This window comes from Argopecten irradians, chromosome 3, assembly GCF_041381155.1.
Source record: "Argopecten irradians isolate NY chromosome 3, Ai_NY, whole genome shotgun sequence".
Classification (NCBI taxonomy): Eukaryota; Metazoa; Mollusca; class Bivalvia; order Pectinida; family Pectinidae; genus Argopecten; species Argopecten irradians.
Genome location: NC_091136.1, coordinates 63,617,916 through 63,643,131, shown reverse-complemented (window position 1 = coordinate 63,643,131; position 25,216 = coordinate 63,617,916). Strand labels below are relative to the sequence as shown.

At 36.5% G+C, this 25,216-nt stretch overlaps 1 protein-coding gene across 1 annotated transcript in view; it reads right to left on the bottom strand.

Annotated features, from left to right (window-relative positions):
• Positions 1–13,692: 13,692 nt before the first annotated feature.
• Positions 13,693–25,216, bottom strand: part of LOC138319339 (centrosomal protein CCDC61-like) — a 42,557-nt gene continuing 31,033 nt past the window's right edge. The window contains exons 14-16 of the mRNA XM_069262420.1: positions 21,407–21,459; positions 20,705–20,790; positions 13,693–15,036 (exon numbers count right to left, since the gene is read on the bottom strand). Coding sequence (XP_069118521.1) covers positions 14,939–15,036; positions 20,705–20,790; positions 21,407–21,459 — 237 coding nt within the window. The 3' untranslated portion in view covers positions 13,693–14,938. The remainder of the gene's footprint in view (positions 15,037–20,704; positions 20,791–21,406; positions 21,460–25,216) is intronic.

Sequence of the window (25,216 nt, the reverse complement as noted above, 5' to 3'; positions counted from 1 at the left end):
AAAATGATACAAGACTTAAACATTATCATATGAAATATGTAGAATTGGTATAAAGCTTGATAATTATAAATAATGTACACTGTAAATCAACTTGAAGAACATACAAGAACTGAGCCTATATTTGTTGCTAGAGTTTGTGTAAGCAAAATACAAAATACAATTACATGACTTCGACATATTCATGATAATTTTGCTGTTATTAAAATAAAAATGAAAATGAAAGCAAATGAAAAGCGCTAGGTCAACGTCATATCGTTTTAAAACACTAGCATGATGCCTTGTCTTTAATAAGACTAAGACTGGTAAACAATTTATGTAATTAATGATACAATTCACAGGAAGTTCTTTGTTGTTGTGTTAGTAATAAATGTAGCAAAGTTGTGTAAATAACGCAAGAGGAACATAATTATTATTTCAACTTATGTGAACCCAGCATAAAACTGCATTAGGCATTCCCCAAATTATTCTAAGTTAATGTGTTTGTATATCTATAACAAGGAAATTTTTTCACTTATTATACAAAATGTTGATTTCGTAAAAGAAACAAGGATCCGTAATGATCTCTTTTGACGGTCTTTTATTACACTAGCATTTTGGCCGTGAACGGTAGGCATATCCTGGATAATCCAAAATAGTGCCGTGTTGTCCGTTCGGTGGTCGTGGCCTTCACTCAGTGTAAACATAATATAAGCTTAAATGAAATACAACAGATAAACACCTGACATTTACTGCCCTAAATTTACTGGTCAGGCGGGTAGGCTAATTATACTTAATTGGCGTGTCCATTGCCCTGAGGCTAAGTGTCATACCACCTGGTTGCCCCGTGTACGTAATATAATTACTCAATTAACTTTATGTGACATTGAAGCAGATATAATTACCGCGGTTAATCCAACAACAATAAAATCAAGAAAATTTGTATAGCAATATCAAATGTAGTGTCTGAAATAAATATATGCATCCATCTGTCCGTTAAAATTATATGTAGGTACGCGTTCACTGTCCTTTGTTTTACAATATTGTATTATTATAAGAAAGCACTAAAATCCTTATGATAACTCTCACATTATGTTTAATTGAATATGAATTTCATATGTATTAATGTCACAATATTAAATGTTAAAAGAACTTTCATATGAAAAATTATAGAACAACAGCATAAACACGAATAAGTCACAGAGTATATAAAATTTAGCAATAAATCATTACATTGCTTTAAGAAAATCTGTACTATTAATAGAGTGGGAAAATATTCTCTAATTAATCATAGGTATTTATGTTACAGTGTGTAGTTACAATAGGAGATTTCAGAAAAGATGGCGATGACGTCACACAAAGGTACATCCGGGCGCTCAAAGGTACAACTCCTATATCTGTACACATAAACATTGAGGGAACACAGCCGCTTGCGATGTTTGTTTACATTTTATTGTAATAAATAGTACGACAATCCGAGAACTATTGCGTTATTTACATTTCGAAAAGTGTAAATAAAAATATTTTACAATAATTTACAATTTTAAACATATGGTATTCATATATTTTACTCTGTTTATACTCCATTTTCGACCGCCACGAGAAAACACGGTCGCCATTACGTATAAACATTGACAGATATATTGCAAATATCAATTTGAAATTACATATTAAATTCAAAGTCACCCAAAATATAATTATAAGCAATTACTGTTTTCGAAGGGTTTCTTGATAAAACACCTTACGATGTGTGATTAGTACAAAATTAAACATTTGCTTTCGTAGATTACCCCAAGCCCACGGCAGCCATTACAGTACAACCGAGAACCCGAATTTCGTCCGTTTTCAGTGTCATAAAATTCCGTATTCTGGTTAATATTTTTGTCATCAATTTTGGGATTTAGTTTATAACATACAAATGAGTCAGTTTGTAGGTTCATTATATCATATTTTTAAACAAAACTTTGAGTATTTAGGATTCTCGAAGCCGTGCGTAATGTATCCTGGTCGGCATTTACGTACAGTACTACGATCTGTAATTTATATCAATTTAAATGAAGTCTACCTAATATGTATTCAAATTATATAAAATTAATACCATTTCAGTTGGAGACTTAACACAGCAGTCCATGGCATAAAAGCGGCTGAAAATGAAATATTAAAAATGAAATATGCACAGCATGAAAACTGAACGATTTCACCATATATTATTTTTCGAGATCGGCAGCCATACATGTACGTGTACGTGTAACACAGTAGTTGATACAAGGGCATTCCATTAAAACAACATGTACATATTAAATAACGAAATATATATATCTTAAACAAGTACTTTTTTAGATAAAAGTGTTGGTAATCATTCATATGATTTATTTCCCCAACAATGCTGTGGCCTGCGGTGATCTACCAGCGATGAAGCCATACACGAGCGGCCGTGGTCTGGTCAGGTGGTTCACGTTTTGTTTATTCATGTTTAATAGAAACATGATACATTGAAATGATACATTGAAATAAATCATTTATTCATAAACACCTTTTTCACAACCTCAATTTATACGTATGAACAAAATCGGAAACGTGTGATGGCCCGGCAGCGCTTCGATAGGTGGCTTCGACACTAAATCTACACTTGTTATATTTAGCAATAAACAAATGAAAATATAAAAATGTTAACATCCGTAACATGTGAAACAATAAGAAACCATTTCAAAATCAGAATTTGCAAGTATGAAAGTATAAACTTTTGTCAAAGTATCGATTGTGAAGCAGGGATGTACGTATCTGTTATTGTTTTTATCAGTCGCCATACTGTGTTTGTACCTTTGAGGACCCGGATGTAAACTTTCTGTGACGTCACGCCATCTTTTCTGAAATCTCCTATAGAAGATGATATGTTTCTTGTTAGTTATCAGTTATAAATGTACATGATGCAATATAATTGATTGAATAATTTAACCTTGGCACAGTGTTTTGTATATCTAATAAACGTTAGTTGATAAATCAATTATAAAATGACCAATATATAGAAATTACCAAGTGCATGGTTACAAATGTATTGTGAATAATATTTAAGTATTAACCAACCAGTAAAAATGAAAATGCTATAAAAAAGTAATTGTACATTTGCTCAGAGTAACAACATATGTAATACAGAATATTGTTGTATTGTATTTTAAATATCTTAGACTAATAGTAATTTTAAGAATGTTTTAATATCTTGATTTTGTAAAATAAAGGATGATAGAGTTCATAAGCATAGAAATTGCATTTAGTTCATAAATCCAAAAAGGATAAAAAAAATGACTAACCTGAACTAGTACTGTTCAAACTTGTGCTATATAAAAATGAAGTTAATGAAAAGAAAAATGAAATGAAAATCATCTTTCAAAGAAAGTTCCATGTTGTGTGTTTGTGTATGTAAACGTTGACGAAACATAAACAAGAGGCCCAGAGGGCCTGTATCGCTCACCTGATTTGTAATGCCAAGTAATGTTCTGAATATAAGTTCATTGTTTCTTTTCTGAAGGAATTTGGATATTTACTTCTAATTCCCCTATTGGGCCCCACTCTTTCTGCTCCAGGGGGTCAAAGCCAAAATTTATACGAATTCTGTTAACCCCAAGGATGTTTTTGGCAAAATTTGATTACAATCCATGCAGAACTCTAGAACAAGTAGCAATTTTTAGGATTTACCTCTATTTCCCTTATTGGGCCCCGCCCTTCCTGCCCCCGGGGGGTCTGAGCCAAAATTTATACAAGTTCTGTTCCCCTTCCCACAAGGATGTTTCTGGCCAAATTTGGTTACAAATCCATGCAGAACTCTAGGACAAGTAGCGATTTATAGGATTTACCTCTATTACCCCCCGCCCCTCCTGCCCACGGGGGGTCTGTGCCAAAATTTTATACAAGTTCTGTTCCCCTTTCCCCAAGGATGTTTCTGGCCAAATTTGGTTACAATCCATGCAGAACTCTAGGACAAGCAGCGATTTATATGTTTTACCTCTATTACCCCTATTGGGCCCCGCCCCTCCTGCCCCCGGGGGGTCAGAGCCAAAATTTATACATGTTCTGTTCCCCTTCCCCAAGAATGTTTCTGGCCAAATTTGGTTACAATCCATGCAGAACTCTAGGACAACTAGCAATTTATAGGATTTACCTCTATTACCCCTATTGGGCCCCGCCCCTCCTGCCCACGGGGAGTCAGAGCCAAAATTTATACATGTTCTGTTCCCCTTCCCCAAGAATGTTTCTGGCCAAATTTGGTTACAATCCATGCAGAACTCTAGGACAAGAAGCGATTTATATGTTTTACCTCTATTACCCCTATTGGGCCCCGCCCCTCCTGCCCCCGGGGGAGTCAGAGCCAAAATTTATACAAGTTCTGTTCCTTTTCCCCAAAGGATGTTTCTGCCCATATTTGGTTACAATCCACGCAGAACTCTAGGACAAGTAGCGATTTATATGTTTTACCTCTATTACCCCTATTGGGCCCCGCCCCTCCTGCCCCCGGGGGGTCAGAGCCAAAATTTATACAAGTTCTGTTCCCCTTCCCCCAAGGATGTTTCTGGCCAAATTTGGTTACAATCCACGCAGAACTCTAGGACAAGTAGCGATTTATATGTTTTACCTCTATTACCTCTATTGGGCCCCGCCCCTCCTGCCCCCGGGGGAATCAGAGCCAAAATTTATACAAGTTCTGTTCCTCTTCCCCCAAGGATGTTTCTGCCCAAATTTGGTTACAATCCACGCAGAACTCTAGGACAAGTAGCGATTTATATGTTTTACCTCTATTACCCTTATTGGGCCCCGCCCCTCCTGCCCCCGGGGGTTCAGAGCCAAAATTTATACAAATTCCGTTCCCCTTCCCCCAAGGATGTTTCTTGCCAAATTTGGTCAAAATCCATCCAGAACTCTATGACTAGTAGCGATTTAAAGGAAATGTTGACGAACGGACGACGGACGGACGGACGACGGACGCCGCGCCATGACATAAGCTCACCGACCCTTCGGACCAGGTGAGCTAAAAACTTGTTTGTGCCCGGCATTAAACTGCATCGGGTATTCCTCCCAACGTGAAATAATATACATAAACGTAAATATGTCATTAATATCGAGAAAATGGGCCTTATTGAGATAGCTCACCACCCTATTGTTCTCAGACATACTGGAAGTTCCAATTACTTTTAAAACTGCATGTTAGACCATGTCAGCAGAACATTTCCAGACGTTTAAATATATGTTTTATATTATGAAAGTGTATTTGTGTAAATAAAAAAATAGTTTTAAGCAAAAAGTATGTTAAGGAACCTTCTCTGGGAATGATGAAAATGAATAGCACAAGTCATGAACATATCCATAAAATTAAATTAACATAATATAACTTTAGCAAAAATCTAAGTTCAGGAAAAAAAATAATATCACTAAATTATACATTACAGAATTATTGTAATAACAACTTGGTAAAGTAAAATGAAGGTGTGTATAGTAAACATACAAAATTTAGCATGTATTACACTACATTACTAGATAAATATTTGCTTAGAACAACTATCATCCTTTTGCGTGTGTGTAAAAATAATAAACTTAGTTTTACATTGTTTTTTAAAATTTGTAGTAAAAGTAACGTTAAATTGAGATCTTATAAGACTTAGAGGAAGAACAAATTAAGAATTAAGAAAAGATGTAAATATAGATTTAGAAAAATTAAACATAATACATTACCGAGCACTAAATTCCAATATCTCAAAACACTGATAAATGTCCAAAATTTTAGAAAATCACAATTATTATACAGAATTCATTTTCTATTTTCTTTCTTCGTTCTTCTGTCATCTTACTGATTGGTGTATGGTGGTCGTTGGTTTCTTGAAGATTCTTATTGTAATTGTGTACTGTGTTCTTGTGGCACTGATGATCGTAGAATGGAATGGGATATGGCTGCTGGTCGAAAACTTGTTGTTGATGTGTTGTTTGTAGCTGGTGATCATTTAGTGGAGTAGCTACGCGAAGTGTCCAATGGTATTCATAAAGTGGTGTCCTTCTGCAAAACCCAGGTCCCATCGCACGTCACAGCGCCAGAAAAATAAAATGACTTTACAACTTGTCGGTAGATGCTGGCGTTGTTACTGTAATTGGCCGGCATGGTGTCTTTGTTGTGGTTCAGTGATGAAGGAGACCAATATTGTGTCGACGTGTTATTTTCTTGGTGCATTTTACAATATGCATGCAATATACATTGTACATTATGTCGGGAGCCCAAAATGGGACCACACACAAGGTGTTAGACTGACTACCAGTCTCTAGAATATTAAACAAATCACTAAAAATTGGCTTAGTTTTAAACTATGGGGAGATAATCTAGTAAAGAACTCTGCTGAGAAAGTCTTATCAGCAACTTAGGGTCTGGTGGCCAGTCTAACAAGGTGTGTGCTCCAGTCTAGCTCCCTCTCTCTCTAGCCCTGTCTAGCTGTCTCCCCTGTATGCACAACAAGGGTCATAGGGGAACCTGCACATGAAATTTGAGACAGACCCCATCAGTAATTTCTGAGAAATTATGGTAACAAACTTCAACTATAAAAATTCAAGATGGCGGCCTGGTGGAGATCTTGTTCACCGATCAGTCCAAAAATGCATTATGCACAACTATGGTCCGAGGGAAACCTGCACATGACATTTGAGTCAGATCCCTTCACTACTCTCTGAGAATAACGGTTAGAAACTTCAACTATCAAAATTCAAGATGGCAGCCTGGTTGGCATATTGTTCACCGATCGGTCCAAAATTGTATTATGCACAACTAGGGACCTAGGGGAATCTGCACATAGAATTTGAGACAGATCCCTTCAGCACCTTTTGAGAAATAGCGGTAACAATATTCATCTATCAAAATTCAAGATAGCGGCGTGTCGGTCGTCTTGTTCACCAATAGATCCCAAAATGCAATAAGCTTAACTAGGACCATAGAAAACCTGCATATGAAATTTGAGACACATCCCTTCAGTACTTTTTAAGAAATAGCGGGGTAATAAACTTCTATTATCAAAATTCAAGATGGCGGCTTTTCGGCCATCTTGTACACCGATCAGTCTCAAAATGCATTATGCATAACTAAGGCCCTAGAGGGACCTGCATGCGAAATTTGAGACAGATCCCTTCAGTACTTTCTGAGAAATAGCGGTAACAAGAATTATTAACGGACGGACGGAAGGACGGCCGAACGGACCACGGACCACGGACGAAAAGCAATTTGAATGACGTGTGATTACATCTCGGTTCCCGGCCGAATATCGGACGATACTTAAACGATGTGTGAAGGATATGTAGACTGTTATGAAAATCTACGGGACATCGGAGAGATTTTAACTTCGGGTTAAAACTCTTCGGGCATCTCTCCGATGCTGACTAAAAGCCCCGACCACCGGTCGGCCATGTCTGGTGTCCAGCCGGGGACCAAGCCAAAATGGCTAAAAATCATACCGGGAGTACATCCGCGCCCCGCAGTTGGTATAAAAACCCAAATAGGGCATTTGTCTATTGTAACCAGAATGTTTCAAGGAGCTGCGTTAAACGGTTTGGAGTTATAGTCCGGAAACAAAAGGAAACAGTAATTTGGTATTTTTGAATAAGTTCCTATGGCAACGGAAAAAATTCCCAAATGGAATCAAAATGAGTTATAGCTCAGAAAAGAATCTCGGACGCACGGAGCCTAAAGGTGAGCTAAATAAAAAAAATCCCCATACATACACACAAGTAAAATGATGTATTGTGTTCTCGGACATCTCAGATAAATGTGTGTCAAGAGTTCACATCTGGTCACAGCAGACGAAAAACGGGTTTCTAGGTATGATGAATTTGTCGTTCCAGTTGACACGCCCGACCATTTTATTTTATTCAAATCGTATTAGTCAGACGCGTAACTCCCAATCCGCTGGCTATCAAAACCATCATAACTCACAAAACTCGCCATCTTGTCAATCCCAAACATTAAACTAAATTGTAATTTAGAAAACCAATTAAGCGTGGCTGTTAAAACTGTCCGATATGTTGGAGTGGGGTGTAAAACGTACGGTAGAGAAGTATCGTGTTCCTCATCAGATTCACCGCTACATCAGTGTATGTTTATCGGAGCACGGGTGAATATACTGAATCACACAATGCCTTCTCAAGGACTTTTAATAGCGGATTACGTACTTCATGTAGAAAAATGAGATTATGTATATATTTGGATTCAGACTGTTGTATAGATAGCACACAGTGCATACTACATATACTACAATAGATGTAACAATATCAAACACAATCGGTTTAGGACAATTATTAATGTCAAGACAGGCGACGGTTTATATACCAACAATAACCTGGATATACTAAAAATAATAAAAAGATAATCAAATAAATAGTCCCAAGCCTATGAAGTGGAAATTTATCTCTTAAACAAGATAAGAAATTCTAGTGATATTGTATATTACACGTAACAATTTAATTCCGTGATACCTTTTTTGGTTGGGGTCAGAATGAAAAAGTGGCTCGCCACTTTTATTTTTCTTCATCCTCGCCAAAACACAGCGAATATTTTAAGACACCAGTCATATAGACTATATAGTTCTCTATCTATCGAATCAAGTACGTCTGGTCTCTCACACGGGTCTGTTTTATATAAAGTACAGCTGGTCTCTCACACGGGTTTGTTTTATATCAGGTACGTCTGGTCTCTCACACGGGTTTGTTTTATATATGTATTACAGAAAATCTATCGAATCAAGGACGTCTCGTCTCTCACACGGGTTTGTTTTATATAAAGTACGTCTGGTCTCTCACACGGGTTTGTTTTATATATGTATTACAGAAAATCTACCGAATCAAGTACGTCTGGTCTCTCACACGGGTTTGTTTTATATAAAGTACGTCTGGTCTCTCACACGGGTCTGTTTTATATAAAGTACAGCTGGTCTCTCACACGGGTTTGTTTTATATCAGGTACGTCTGGTCTCTCACACGGGTTTGTTTTATATATGTATTACAGAAAATCTATCGAATCAAGGACGTCTCGTCTCTCACACGGGTTTGTTTTATATAAAGTACGTCTGGTCTCTCACACGGGTTTGTTTTATATATGTATTACAGAAAATCTACCGAATCAAGTACGTCTGGTCTCTCACACGGGTTTGTTTTATATAAAGTACGTCTGGTCTCTCACACGGGTCTGTTTTATATAAAGTACAGCTGGTCTCTCACACGGGTATGTTTTATATAAAGTACGTCTGGTCTCTCACACGGGTCTGTTTTATATAAAGTAAAGCTGGTCTCTCACACGGGTTTGTTTTATATATGTATTACAGAAAATCTATCGAATCAAGGACGTCTGGTCTCTCACACGGGTTTGTTTTATATAAAGTACGTCTGGTCTCTCACACGGGTTTGTTTTATATATGGGTTACAGAAAATCTACCGAATCAAGTACGTCTGGTCTCTCACACGGGTTTGTTTTATATATGGGTTACAGAAAATCTACCGAATCAAGTACGTCTTGTCTCTCACACGGGTTTGTTTTATATCAGGTACGTCTGGTCTCTCACACGGGTTTGTTTTATATATGTATTACAGAAAATCTATCGAATCAAGGACGTCTGGTCTCTCACACGGGTTTGTTTTATATAAAGTACTTCTGGTCTCTCACACGGGTTTGTTTTATATAAAGTACGTCTGGTCTCTCACACGGGTTTGTTTTATATATGGGTTACAGAAAATCTACCGAATCAAGTACGTCTGGTCTCTCACACGGGTTTGTTTTATAAAAGTACAGCTGGTCTCTCACACGGGTTTGTTTTATATAAAGTACAGCTGGTCTCTCACACGGGGTTTTTTATATAAAGTACGTCTGGTCTCTAACAAGGGTTTGTTTTATATAAAGTACGTCTGGTCTCTCACACGAGTTTGTTTTATATAAAGTACAGCTGGTCTCTCACACGGGTTTGTTTTATATAAAGTTCGTCTGGTCTCTCACACTAGTTTGTTTTTATATAAAGTACGTCTGGTCTCTCACACGGGTTTGTTTTATATAAAGTACGCCTGGTCTATCACACGGGTTTGTTTTATATAAAGTACGTCTGGTCTCTCACACGGGTTTGTTTTATATAAAGTACGTCTGGTCTCTCACACGGGTTTGTTTTATATAAAGTACGTCTGGTCTCTCACACGGGTTTGTTTTATATAAAGTAAAGCTGGTCTCTCACACGGGATTGTTTTATATATGTATTACAGAAAATCTATCGAATCAAGTACGTCTGGTCTCTCACACGGGTTTGTTTTAAATATGTGTTACAGAAAACCATAATTTATTTACTTTATTCCAGTTGTAATAAAGTTTAAGGCCCGGTCCCACTGGCCTTTAGGAAGATTTGCGAATGTATTGCGCACAAAATTGGCTGATATTCGCTGAACATACGCAATATTCGTAAATCGTACTTGTATCTGTCGCCCAACATCCGCACACGTCCGCACTTATCCGCAATGGCATGTTTTTCCGTTCCCAGGATTTTTGAACTGCACAAAATTTTGATTGCGGAAATCCTTCGCATTAGATACGCTATTCGTACGCAATACATACTCATTCTTTCATACCTTCGGGTGTAATACTGGCTGGTCTAGGGCAATACAGTAATGCCGCCTGAGGCTGTATTACATGGCTACCTATGCAATAAAGCCTCGTGACGTCACGGCGTCAACAAAAATTATATTTCTTCGGTAAATTTTTAACATGTTTTTTTCACAATCTTGACTGGTTTTACTATAAAAGATGCAAACAACGGAATTTTTGTATTAAATATCACGTAATTTTTCATGTATGAAAAATGTTTTTTCAGCCGTGGATTTCTTCGAATTTATTTCAAAATGGTGAGATATTATAGTTCTAAAATTGCAATAAAACGTCGAGGTATGAAAGAATAAAACTCTTTCATAAGTGGATATGAAGGATAGGGACATTCTATCCTCGGGATCACAAATGTTGCAAAACCCTCGGCAAGCCTCGGATTTTACTACACTTTGTGACCCTCGGGTAGAATATCCCTATCCTTCATATCCACATATGAAAGAGTCTTATAATACATGATTACTATATGCGCTGTATATCCGCTGTTATTCGTTGATATCCGCAACGGACAGGGTTTTGTGGCTTTGTAGAGAACTGGGACAGTGTGTAAAACGAATGTATAGCATACCTATCACGTTGACATCACGAATTAAAATAATTTTAGCGAATGCATATAGAGTTCAGCGTTTGTTTTGGGTCTGTTTTGCATTTGATTTGAGAATAATTTGCGAATGTATAACAAATGTGTTGCGTAAACCAAAACTACGGTATAAATATGGCAAAAACTCGACATATTTGTGTATTATTTCCTGTCCGCCAGGAAGTACTGGTGTAATAATGGGTCATCGGCAATAATACCAATGCAGCGTAACAATGGTATCCAACAACATATTAATCTACTTGTTCAAGTCATGAAATTGTTTCAAAGACAGAAAAGAAAAAGTTATCTACTTTGATTTGAATTTGAAACAGACTGGACCTTCTTTGTATCTGGAGGAGGTTGAATGAAAGTTGCAGCTTGCTTGAAAAGCGATACCGAAAGGCCCGAGCGCGCTTCTTTTAACTCCGTAATTCAGATGCCCTACATGCGCAATACAGCCGTTCTTTCCGCTACGTCTGCGCAATGCATTATTAATAGATTCGTAATATTTCCGTAACAATCGCAATACTTCCTATCTGTTTCCTCAATATATGCGTTATATATTTGTAATTGTTTGTTACGTATCCGCATTGTTGGATAATCCCACCGATTGTTCACCTCACGGGAGAGCGTCCGTTATCATATTCGCTTGTATTCGTGAAATATCCGCATTTGTTCGTTATAAATTCGCAGAATGTTATTAATATATCCGTTATTTATACTTGAACATTTCTTATTTTAAGCCAATTTTGTTGCAGATGACAACGAACGGCCAAAATTTATAAACTAAATTCATCCGTAATTAATCCGCTCTTCAGTGGGACCGGGCCTTTAGATTAGGTTTTATACTTTAAACACTGCATACCTTTGACTATTCCGATATTCTTCGTGCTGAATTGGAGAAGCGCAAAGACACTCGCCCTTCTAGAACACAAAGTTCGTCACCTACCTTTGTGTTGGTTATATATGCTTGAACATTAAAAGATGTTATGGCGGAGACTTGATCATGTGAACACGTTTGTATCCTTTGCTTAGTTTATGGTTTATTGGGAAAGAATAACAAATTCGTTACATCTGTCCATATTACCAAATAGCTAGAGACAGTCTTCCTAGCATCAGCAACAGGACCTATTTTGGTTTACCGTACACTGTTTACAAGGTATGTGTCCAAAACTTATGAAGACCAATTACAGTCTCCTTTCAGAGTATAGAAAGAAATAACTTTGTCATACTACTGCTAATGAATATAATTTTTGTCTGTGAAGAATGGAGACATTAAAGGATTCTACAAAAACATCATCCAATTTACAAAGTAAGAAATTATGAGACATGGATACCTTATAAATTTGGTTGTACTCCTCACAGTTGATCTACAGCACACCTCTGTCCCGGACCTCATTTAGACAATTATCAGACAATATTGAAATTAAGCTTCGATTCACTGAGGGAGACATCACTTCATCAGGTACTGGAGAGATACTTTTCGTGTCATCAGACCAACAGCCTAATATTACAACACAATGCCGGTCATCAAGAGACATCGGGTCTCGTACACAATGCGAATCTTCAGGCTCTATGTGAGTCTACTATTTTTAACAAACAGGCACTGATTTCTGGAAACAAACTAAGTTCAAAACTTACTTAATTTTTCATATAAGTTACACAAGAAGAAAGACTTAAGTTTAAGTCTGCACTATTGTTTCGAGAAATCGGAGTCTGATCAATTATCAGGGAAATTGGCTCGATTGGTTGAACCTGAACAATTCCGGGAACACCAGGAGACTCCTGGTACAGGACACACTCAAGTAGGACTTTTTACTCCTGGTACAGGACACACTGAAGTAGGACTTTTTACTCCTGGTACAGGACACACTCAAGTCGGGATCTTTGACTCCTGGTGCACGACGAACTCAATTCGAGATTTTGGAGTAAGTATACAACAAGTTTTTCCTACCAAACCATGGATGTCTACCTCGTCTGACATGACCCCTTGCCACATCAGATGAAAACTGGTAATGTTGATAATCAGTTCTGTAGGAGGAACCCTGAGAGGATACATCTAAACTCCACTACGCTCCGTTTATATCGGACTGCAACCTTGTATAGGCTGATAATGTGAGTAATCGGTTATCGGATGCTATTTAGTTACACGTCAAAACAGTTATTTTTAAATGATCAGCAAATGAAAACAATTGATACAATAGCCTTAACGGTCACCTGACTACCTTGGCAATAGTCGTATAGGAAATCAATTAGATATGGTGTCATGGTAGGCATCTTCGGTTTAGGATCAACCAAATATGTAGCAACACTTGGTCGGGACCATGTCAGGATCGTTTCAGGCAAATTTCAGCCAAATCGCACAGGTAGAACTGGAGAAGAAGTTCAAAATGTGAAAAGTTTACGCACGGCGGACGAAACATGATGACTTAGGTCATCCTGACCCTTCGGGTCATATGACGTAATAATCCAAAGAAATCGGTACTTTAAAATGATATGTATAAATTTATTTGAATCTGCGAATAAATAGCGATATATATTTAACATTGACTTCTAATCAACCAATTTTATTACAAAATGTAGAAACTATCACACATCCCTTTCAACCATACAAATGACTGTACTATTTGGTAATATCTAGTCAACATACAATAACTCTATGTAATCTATTGTTGTCCTACCTCTAGGTGTATATAAACAAGTGCCCACTACTTTATCGCACTGATACAGATATAAACAGAGATTTACTTTAAAATATAGACAGATCTCTTGTAACAATGTGACCATTTCACATACTGGGGTACTTCTGAATACTTATGTGTAGTCTGTAAAATGTGAGTATAGTTTGCCAATTCTTTTGTCCATATTTGATTCAATATATTTTCTATTTCAGAATGACATAGGATTTGTTGAATATAACAGAACATGGATTCCAATGATGAACAGTGTAACTGTGACCTCTACTACATAACTCGGAGAAGGAAAGGTCCAAAAAGAAAAACCGTAATCTCAAAGTTTGGTACATAAAATTCTTGTGGCGATGTCCTGCAGAATAGCAAGGTATCGAAGCCTGTGAACGGCACTGTAATAGATATCAGGTTGTGGTCTAGTGTCTACTCTATAATACTGTACAGAAAATACTCTAAAAGTTTTAAATAAATACATCTAAAAATGAATACAGCTTGTTAAAACAAACCATTTGATTTTGACTTACTATTTGCAGCAGTTGAAATAAACATACCGCGTTGTAGTAATGGGAGATAACTCCATAAAAAAAGAAAAACCAAGATATAAACACATCAATGTTATAGATGTACTTTGTAAACTTGCACCATCGTCCAACATTTTTGTTGTTGTTGTTTCCATAAATCTTCGTAAAACGTCAGTAATTTGGAATGCGTAAGACTGCCCAGCTGATCAGTGTCAGATGTACCAGCTGTCTCTATTCTCTCTCTCTCTCTGCTGCAGACCTGGATCACTGTCCACATCAGCACTTTGGGTAAATGATGGCTCCACAGTACTTTGGGTAAATGATGGCTCCACAGTTCTTTGGGTAAATGATGGCTCCACAGTACTTTGGGTAAATGATGGCTCCACTGTACTTTGGGTAAATGATGGCTCCACTGTACTTTGGGTAAATGATGGCTCCACAGTACTTTGGGTATATAATGGTTCCATAGTAATTTAATCTGTACGGTGGCTCCAGATCTGTCTCTACACCAACTACTGTGTCATTCCATACTGGTCTTCATCAATGCTTGTAAGCGGCTCAGTCTCTCATCAATTTCTGAGATTTCCACTGATCGGTCAAAATATTCACTATCTTCCCCTGAAAAAACACCAATGTTATGATAAGGCGAATCAATGAACCACAGTGTGACATCCTACCTAATGATTGTATCCTTGTGTGACATCTTATCTAATGATTGTATCCTTGTGTGACATCCTATCTAATGACTGTATCCTTGTGTGACATCCTATCTAATGATTGTATACTTCTGTGACATCCTATCTAATGATTGTATCCTTGTGTGACATCTTATCTAATGATTGTATCCTTGTGTGACATCCTTTCTAATAATTGTATCCTTGTGTGACATCCTACCTAATGATTGTATCCTTGTGTGACATCTTATCTAATGATTGTATACTTCTGTGACATCCTATCAAATGATTGTATCCTTGTGTGACATCCTATCTAATGATTGTATCCTTGTGTGACATCCTATCAAATGATTGTATCCTTGTGTGACATCTTATCTAATGATTGTATACTTCTGTGACATCCTATCTAATGATTGTATCCTTGTGTGACATCCTATCTAATGATTGTATCCTTGTGTGACATCCTATCTAATGATTGTATACTTATGTGACATCCTATCTAATGATTGTATACTTGTGTGACATCCTATCTAATGATTGCATCTTTGTGTAATATCCTACCTAATGATTGTATCCTTGTGTGACATCCTATCTAAAGATTGTATCCTTGTGTGACATCCTATCAAATGATTGTATCCTTGTGTGACATCCTATCTAATGATTGTATCCTTGTGTGACATCCTACCTAATGATTGTATCCTTGTGTAATATCCTACCTAATGATTGTATCCTTGCGTGACATCCTATCTAAAGATTGTATCCTTGTGTGACATCCTATCAAATGATTGTATCCTTGTGTGACATCCTATCTAATGATTGTATCCTTGTGTGACATCCTATCTAATGATTGTATCCTTGTGTGACATCCTATCTAATGATTGTATACTTATGTGACATCCTATCTAATGATTGTATACTTGTGTGACATCCTATCTAATGATTGTATCCTTGTGTGACATCCTACCTAATGATTGTATACTTGTGTGACATCCTACCTAATGATTGTATCCTTGTGTGACATCCTATCTAATGATTGTATCCTTGTGTGACATCCTATCTAATGATTGTATACTTATGTGACATCCTATCTAAAGATTGTATCCTTGTGTGACATCCTATCAAATGATTGTATCCTTGTGTGACATCCTATCTAATGATTGTATCTTTGTGTAATATCCTACCTAATGATTGTATCCTTGCGTGACATCCTATCTAAAGATTGTATCCTTGTGTGACATCCTATCAAATGATTGTATTCTTGTGTGACATCCTATCTAACAATTGTATCCTTGTGTGACATCATATCTAAGGATTGTATCCTTGTGTGACATCCTATCTAAAGATTGTATCCTTGTGTGACATCCTACCTAATGATTGTATACTTGTGTGACATCTTATCTAATGATTGTATCCTTGTGTGACATCCTACCTAATGATTGTATACTTGTGTGACATCCTATCTAATGATTGTATCCTTGTGTGACATCCTATCTAAAGATTGTATCCTTGTGTGACATCCTATCTAATGATTGTATCCTTGTGTGACATCCTATCTAATGATTGTATCCTTGTGTGATATCCTACCCAATGATTGTATCCTTGTGTGATATCCTATCTAATGATTGTATCCTTGTGTGATATCCTACCCAATGATTGTATCCTTGCGTGACAACCTATCTAATGATTGTATACTTGTGTGACATCCTATCTAAAGATTGTATCCTTGTGTAACATCTTATCTAATGATTGTATCCTTGTGTGACATCCTATCTAATGATTGTATCCTTGTGTGACATCCTATCTAATGATTGTATCCTTGTGTGACATCCTATCTAATGATTGTATCCTTGTGTGACATCCTATCTAATGATTGTATCCTTGTGTGACATCCTATCTAATGATTGTATCCTTGTGTGACATCCTATCTAATGATTGTATCCTTGTGTGACATCCTATCTAATGATTGTATACTTATGTGACATCCTATCTAATGATTGTATCCTTATGTGACATCCTATCTAATGATTGTATCCTTGTGTGATATCCTACCCAATGATTGTATACTTATGTGACATCCTATCTAATGATTGTATCCTTGTGTGACATCCTATCTAATGATTGTATACTTATGTGACATCCTATCTAATGATTGTATCCTTATGTGACATCCTATCTAATGATTGTATCCTTGTGTGATATCCTACCCAATGATTGTATCCTTGCGTGACATCCTATCTAATGATTGTATCCTTGTGTGACATCCTATCTAATGATTGTATCCTTGTGTGACATCCTATCTAATGATTGTATCCTTGTGTGACATCCTATCTAATGATTGTATCCTTATGTGACATCCTATCTAATGATTGTATCCTTGTGTGATATCCTACCCAATGATTGTATCCTTGTGTGACATCCTATCTAATGATTGTATCCTTGTGTGACATCCTATCTAATGATTGTATCCTTGTGTGACATCCTATCTAATGATTGTATCCTTGTGTGACATCCTATCTAATGATTGTATCCTTGTGTGATATCCTACCCAATGATTGCATCTTTGTGTGACATCCTATCTAATGATTGTATACTTATGTGACATCCTATCTAATGATTGTATCCTTATGTGACATCCTATCTAATGATTGTCCTGTGTGATATCCTACCAATGATTGTATCCTTGGTGACATCCTATCTAATGATTGTATCCTTGTGTGACATCCTACCCAATGATTGTATCCTTGTGTGACATCCTATCTAATGATTGTATCCTTGTGTGATATCCTACCCAATGATTGTATCCTTGTGTGACATCCTATCTAATGATTGTATCCTTGTGTGACATCCTATCTAATGATTGTATCCTTGTGTGACATCCTATCTAATGATTGTATCCTTGTGTGACATCCTACCTAATGATTGTATCCTTGTGTGACATCCTATCTAATGATTGTATCCTTGTGTGACATCCTATCTAATGATTGTATCCTTGTGTGACATCCTATCTAATGATTGTATCCTTGTGTGACATCCTACAATGATTGTATCCTTGTGTGACATCCTACTAATGATTGTATCCTTGTGTGAATCATCCTACCTAATGATTGTATCCTTGTGTGACATCCTACCTAATGATTGTATCCTTGTGTGACATCCTATCTAATGATTGTATCCTTGTGTGACATCCTATCAAATGATTGTATCCTTGTGTGACATCTTATCAAATGATTGTATCCTTGTGTGACATCCTACCTAATGATTGTATACCTGTGTGACATCCTATCTAATGATTGTATCTTTGTGTGATATCCTACCCAATGATTGTATCCTTGTGTGACAACCTATCAAATGATTGTATCCTTGTGTGACATCCTATCTAATGATTGTATCCTTGTGTGACATCCTATCTAATGATTGTATCCTTGTGTGACATCCTATCTAATGATTGTATCCTTGTGTGACATCCTATCTAATGATTGTATCCTTGTGTGACATCCTATCTAATGATTGTATCCTTGTGTGACATCCTATCTAATGATTGTATACTTGTGTGACATCCTATCTAATGATTGTATACTTGTGTGATATCCTACCCAATGATTGTATCCTTGTGTGACAACCTACCCAATGATTGTATCCTTGTGTGACATCCTATCTAATGATTGTATCCTTGTGTGACATCCTATCTAATGATTGTATACTTGTGTGACATCCTATCTAATGATTGTATCCTTGTGTGACATCCTATCTAATGATTGTATCCTTGTGTGACATCTTATCTAATGATTGTATCCTTGTGTGACATCTTATCTAATGATTGTATACTTGTGTGACATCTTATCTAATGATTGTATCCTTGTGTGACATCCTATCTAATGATTGTATACTTGTGTGACATCCTATCTAATGATTGTATCCTTGTGTGACATCCTATCTAATGATTGTATCCTTGTGTGACATCCTATCTAATGATTGTATCCTTGTGTGACATCCTATCTAATGATTGTATCCTTGTGTGACATCCTATCAAATGATTGTATCCTTGTGTGACATCCTATCTAATGATTGTATCCTTGTGTGACATCCTATCTAATGATTGTATCCTTGTGTGACATCTTATCTAATGATTGTATCCTTGTGTGACATCTATGATTGTATCCTTGTGTGACATTGATTGTATCCTTGTGTGACATCTTATCTGTGATTGTATCCTTGTGTACATCCTATCTAATGATTGTTATCCTTGTGTGACATCCTATCTAATGATTGTATCCTTGTGTGACATCTTATCTAATGATTGTATCCTTGTGTGACATCTTATCTAATGATTGTATCCTTGTGTGACATCCTATCTAATGATTGTATCCTTGTGTGACATCTTATCTAATGATTGTATCCTTGTGTGACATCTTATCTTGTGATTGTATCCTTGTGTCACATCCTATCTAATGATTGTATCCTTGTGTGACATCTTATCTAATGATTGTATCCTTGTGTGACATGATTGTATCCTTGTGTGACATCTTATCTAATGATTGTATACTTGTGTGACATCTTATCTAATGATTGTATCCTTGTGTGACATCCTATCTAATGATTGTATACTTGTGTGACATCCTATCTAATGATTGTATCCTTGTGTGACATCTTATCTTGTGATTGTATCCTTGTGTCACATCCTATCTAATGATTGTATCCTTGTGTGACATCCTATCTAATGATTGTATCCTTGTATGACATCCTATCTTGTGATTGTATCCTTGTGTGATATCCTACCCAATGATTGCATCTTTGTGTGACATCCTATCTAATGATTGTATACTTATGTGACATCCTATCTAATGATTGTATCCTTATGTGACATCCTATCTAATGATTGTTTCCTTGTGTGATATCCTACCCAATGATTGTATCCTTGCGTGACATCCTATCTAATGATTGTATCCTTGTGTGACATCTTATCTAATGATTGTATCCTTGTGTCACATCCTATCTAATGATTGTATCCTTGTGTGACATCCTATCTAATGATTGTATCCTTGTGTGACATCCTATCTAATGATTGTATCCTTGTGTGACATCTTATCTTGTGATTGTATCCTTGTGTCACATCCTATCTAATGATTGTATCCTTGTGTGACATCTTATCTAATGATTGTATCCTTGTGTGACATCCTATCTAATGATTGTATCCTTGTGTGACATCCTATCTAATGATTGTATACTTGTGTCACATCCTATCTAATGATTGTATCCTTGTGTGACATCTTATCTAATGATTGTATCCTTGTGTGACATCTTATCTTGTGATTGTATCCTTATGTGACATCCTATCTAATGATTGTATCCTTGTGTCACATCCTATCATTTATAGATTTATAGTTAATTTTATATGTCATAGGTGATATCACTAACCATTAAAAGAGCAAGTACAACAAGACTTACAGCATTACCTAGTTGAAATGTCTTGTTAACTTTGGTACACCGTTAAACTAGCTACTTCTGTGCCGATCTGTGGTAAATAATGACGCCTAAGCAGAATGTCAATGATATTCAGACTTCTGAACAAGTTTGAATTGCCCAATAAATAATGAAATCCTGGAAATCCTTACCACTTTCGACAGGGTAGTTTTCCTTGTTCCGTAGTGGTCGCTTCCTCTTGGTCTGATAGTGGTTATCTGGAGTACTGGACACAGGAGTGACAAGGTCAAGGTCATTTTTGTTAATACATTAAATAATCTGATGATAACAGTATGATTATAAGAAGATACCCATAGAAATATACAATACTTACTTGGAGGAACGACTATCTGCATTCTAATGTCCATATCCATGATATGGACACTGCTTTTTTATGTCATATTTACATTCAGTCATCATTTGGATGCAAAGAATAAAAAAAAAAAAAAAGACTTAAGCATTTTATGTTTAGATAATTCCAAATGTCATCATTCACAATTTGTTAAAGAAGACGGTTATTTCAGAGACTTTTAAAAATTCTGAGTCCTCCTATATTTGGTAAAGACCGGAGTATGTTCATTATTAAACCAAGAACTGTTTTCAAATATGATTTTTTTAAATTCTCACCAATCTTACAAGAAAGAGACAAAACTCAATTCATGAGGTTTCAGAAAATATATTTTGGAAAATCTAAAATTTCAATTTTGTATGCAACATATTAACAATTTTAAAGAGTAACTACTAAAAATTTAAAAACTCATTTATGTCCATTTTATTTTCTTCCGAGAGGAACAAGAGCTCTTAACTTTCAGTTGAGACAGGAAATATCAACCAAATACAGACTGTAAGGATATAGATTTTTGTGGTTTCTTGATTTGGTGGTTATTCTACTTGATGTTTTCTGGGGCTGAAGTGGAAAAAACAAGAAATGATCATTAGATAATAGACATATCCTAGGTTATTCTGATTTTCTATATTTGGTGGATTTACTTCTATCTCCTTGGTATCAGAGCTTAAACTATTATTATATATTACAAATATGTAATTGCATTCACATCATCAAGTTACCTGGAATGTCAAATGTACTTTGATGTAATGTCTCTCATAAACAAATGCAATGACTTAATTTCTATCTATTCAGGAATTTTAAATCAATAAATAAACATTTGTGTTTTGCCTACCCAGCAGACCGGTCATCTGTTAATACAGGAAGTGGTAATGACAGTCAGGTGCTAAAGGATGTATACAATCTGACTTACCACATCAGTCACGTCACATACTTAAGGATGTATACAATCTGACTTACCACATCAGTCACGTCACATACTTAAGGATGTATACAATCTGACTTACCACATCAGTCACGTCACATACTTAAGGATGTATACAATCTGACTTACCACATCAGTCACGTCACATACTTAAGGATGTATACAATCTGACTTACCACATCAGTCACCTCACATACTTAAGGATGTATACAATCTGACTTACCACATCAGTCACGTCACATACTTAAGGATGTATACAATCTGACTTACCACATCAGTCACGTCACATACTTAAGGATGTATACAATCTGACTTACCACATCAGTCACCTCACATACTAAAGGATGTATACAATCTGACTTACCACATCAGTCACGTCACATACTTAAGGATGTATACAATCTGACTTACCACATCAGTCACCTCACATACTTAAGGATGTATACAATCTGACTTACCACATCAGTCACGTCACATACTTAAGGATGTATACAATCTGACTTACCACATCAGTCACGTCACATACTTAAGGATGTATACAATCTAACTTACCACATCAGTCACGTCACATACTTAAGGATGTATACAATCTGACTTACCACATCAGTCACGTCAAATACTTAAGGATGTATACAATCTGACTTACCACATCAGTCACGTCAAATACTTAAGGATGTATACAATCTGACTTACCACATCAGTCACGTCACATACTTAAGGATGTATACAATCTGACTTACCACATCAGTCACCTCACACACTTAAGGATGTATACAATCTCACTTACCACATCAGTCACGTCACATACTTAAGGATGTATACAATCTGACTTACCACATCAGTCACGTCACTTACTTAAGGATGTATACAATCTGACTTATCACATCAGTCACCTCACATACTTAAGGATGTATACAATCTGACTTACCACATCAGTCACCTCACATACTTAAGGATGTATACAATCTAACTTACCACATCACATCAGTCACGTCACATACTTAAGGATGTATACAATCTGACTTACCACATCAGTCACGTCACATACTTAAGGATGTATACAATCTGACTTACCACATCAGTCACGTCACATACTTAAGGATGTATACAATCTGACTTACCACATCAGTCACGTCACATACTTAAGGATGTATACAATCTGACTTACCACATCAGTCACGTCACATACTTAAGGATGTATACAATCTGACTTACCACATCAGTCACGTCACATACTTAAGGATGTATACAATCTGACTTACCACATCAGTCACGTCACATACTTAAGGATGTATACAATCTGACTTACCACATCAGTCACCTCACATACTTAAGGATGTATACAATCTGACTTACCACATCAGTCACCTCACATACTAAAGGATGTATACAATCTGACTTACCACATCAGTCACGTCACATACTTAAGGATGTATACAATCTGACTTACCACATCAGTCACCTCACATACTTAAGGATGTATACAATCTGACTTACCACATCAGTCACGTCACATACTTAAGGATGTATACAATCTGACTTACCACATCAGTCACGTCACATACTTAAGGATGTATACAATCTAACTTACCACATCAGTCAAGTCACATACTTAAGGATGTATACAATCTGACTTACCACATCAGTCACCTCACACACTTAAGGATGTATACAATCTGACTTACCACATCAGTCACGTCAAATACTTAAGGATGTATACAATCTGACTTACCACATCAGTCACGTCACATACTTAAGGATGTATACAATCTGACTTACCACATCAGTCACCTCACACACTTAAGGATGTATACAATCTCACTTACCACATCAGTCACGTCACATACTTAAGGATGTATACAATCTGACTTACCACATCAGTCACGTCACTTACTTAAGGATGTATACAATCTGACTTATCACATCAGTCACCTCACATATTAAGGATGTATACAATCTGACTTACCACATCAGTCACCTCACATACTTAAGGATGTATACAATCTGACTTACCACATCAGTCACGTCACATACTTAAGGATGTATACAATCTGACTTACCACATCAGTCACGTCACATACTTAAGGATGTATACAATCTGACTTACCACATCAGTCACGTCACATACTTAAGGATGTATACAATCTGACTTACCACATCAGTCACGTCACATACTTAAGGATGTATACAATCTGACTTACCACATCAGTCACGTCACATACTTAAGGATGTATACAATCTGACTAACCACATCAGTCACGTCACATACTTAAGGATGTATACAATCTGACTTACCACATCAGTCACCTCACATACTTAAGGATGTATACAATCTGACTTACCACATCAGTCACCTCACATACTAAAGGATGTATACAATCTGACTTACCACATCAGTCACGTCACATACTTAAGGATGTATACAATCTGACTTACCACATCAGTCACCTCACATACTTAAGGATGTATACAATCTGACTTACCACATCAGTCACGTCACATACTTAAGGATGTATACAATCTGACTTACCACATCAGTCACGTCACATACTTAAGGATGTATACAATCTAACTTACCACATCAGTCAAGTCACATACTTAAGGATGTATACAATCTGACTTACCACATCAGTCACCTCACACACTTAAGGATGTATACAATCTGACTTACCACATCAGTCACGTCAAATACTTAAGGATGTATACAATCTGACTTACCACATCAGTCACGTCACATACTTAAGGATGTATACAATCTGACTTACCACATCAGTCACCTCACACACTTAAGGATGTATACAATCTCACTTACCACATCAGTCACGTCACATACTTAAGGATGTATACAATCTGACTTACCACATCAGTCACCTCACACACTTAAGGATGTATACAATCTGACTTATCACATCAGTCACCTCACATACTTAAGGATGTATACAATCTGACTTACCACATCAGTCACCTCACATACTTAAGGATGTATACAATCTGACTTACCACATCAGTCACGTCACATACTTAAGGATGTATACAATCTGACTTACCACATCAGTCACGTCACATACTTAAGGATGTATACAATCTGACTTACCACATCAGTCACGTCACATACTTAAGGATGTATACAATCTGACTTACCACATCAGTCACGTCACATACTTAAGGATGTATACAATCTGACTTACCACATCAGTCACCTCACATACTTAAGGATGTATACAATCTGACTTACCACATCAGTCACCTCACATACTTAAGGATGTATACAATCTAACTTACCACATCAGTCACCTCACATACTTAAGGATGTATACAATCTGACTTACCACATCAGTCACCTCACATACTTAAGGATGTATACAATCTGACTTACTACATCAGTCACCTCAC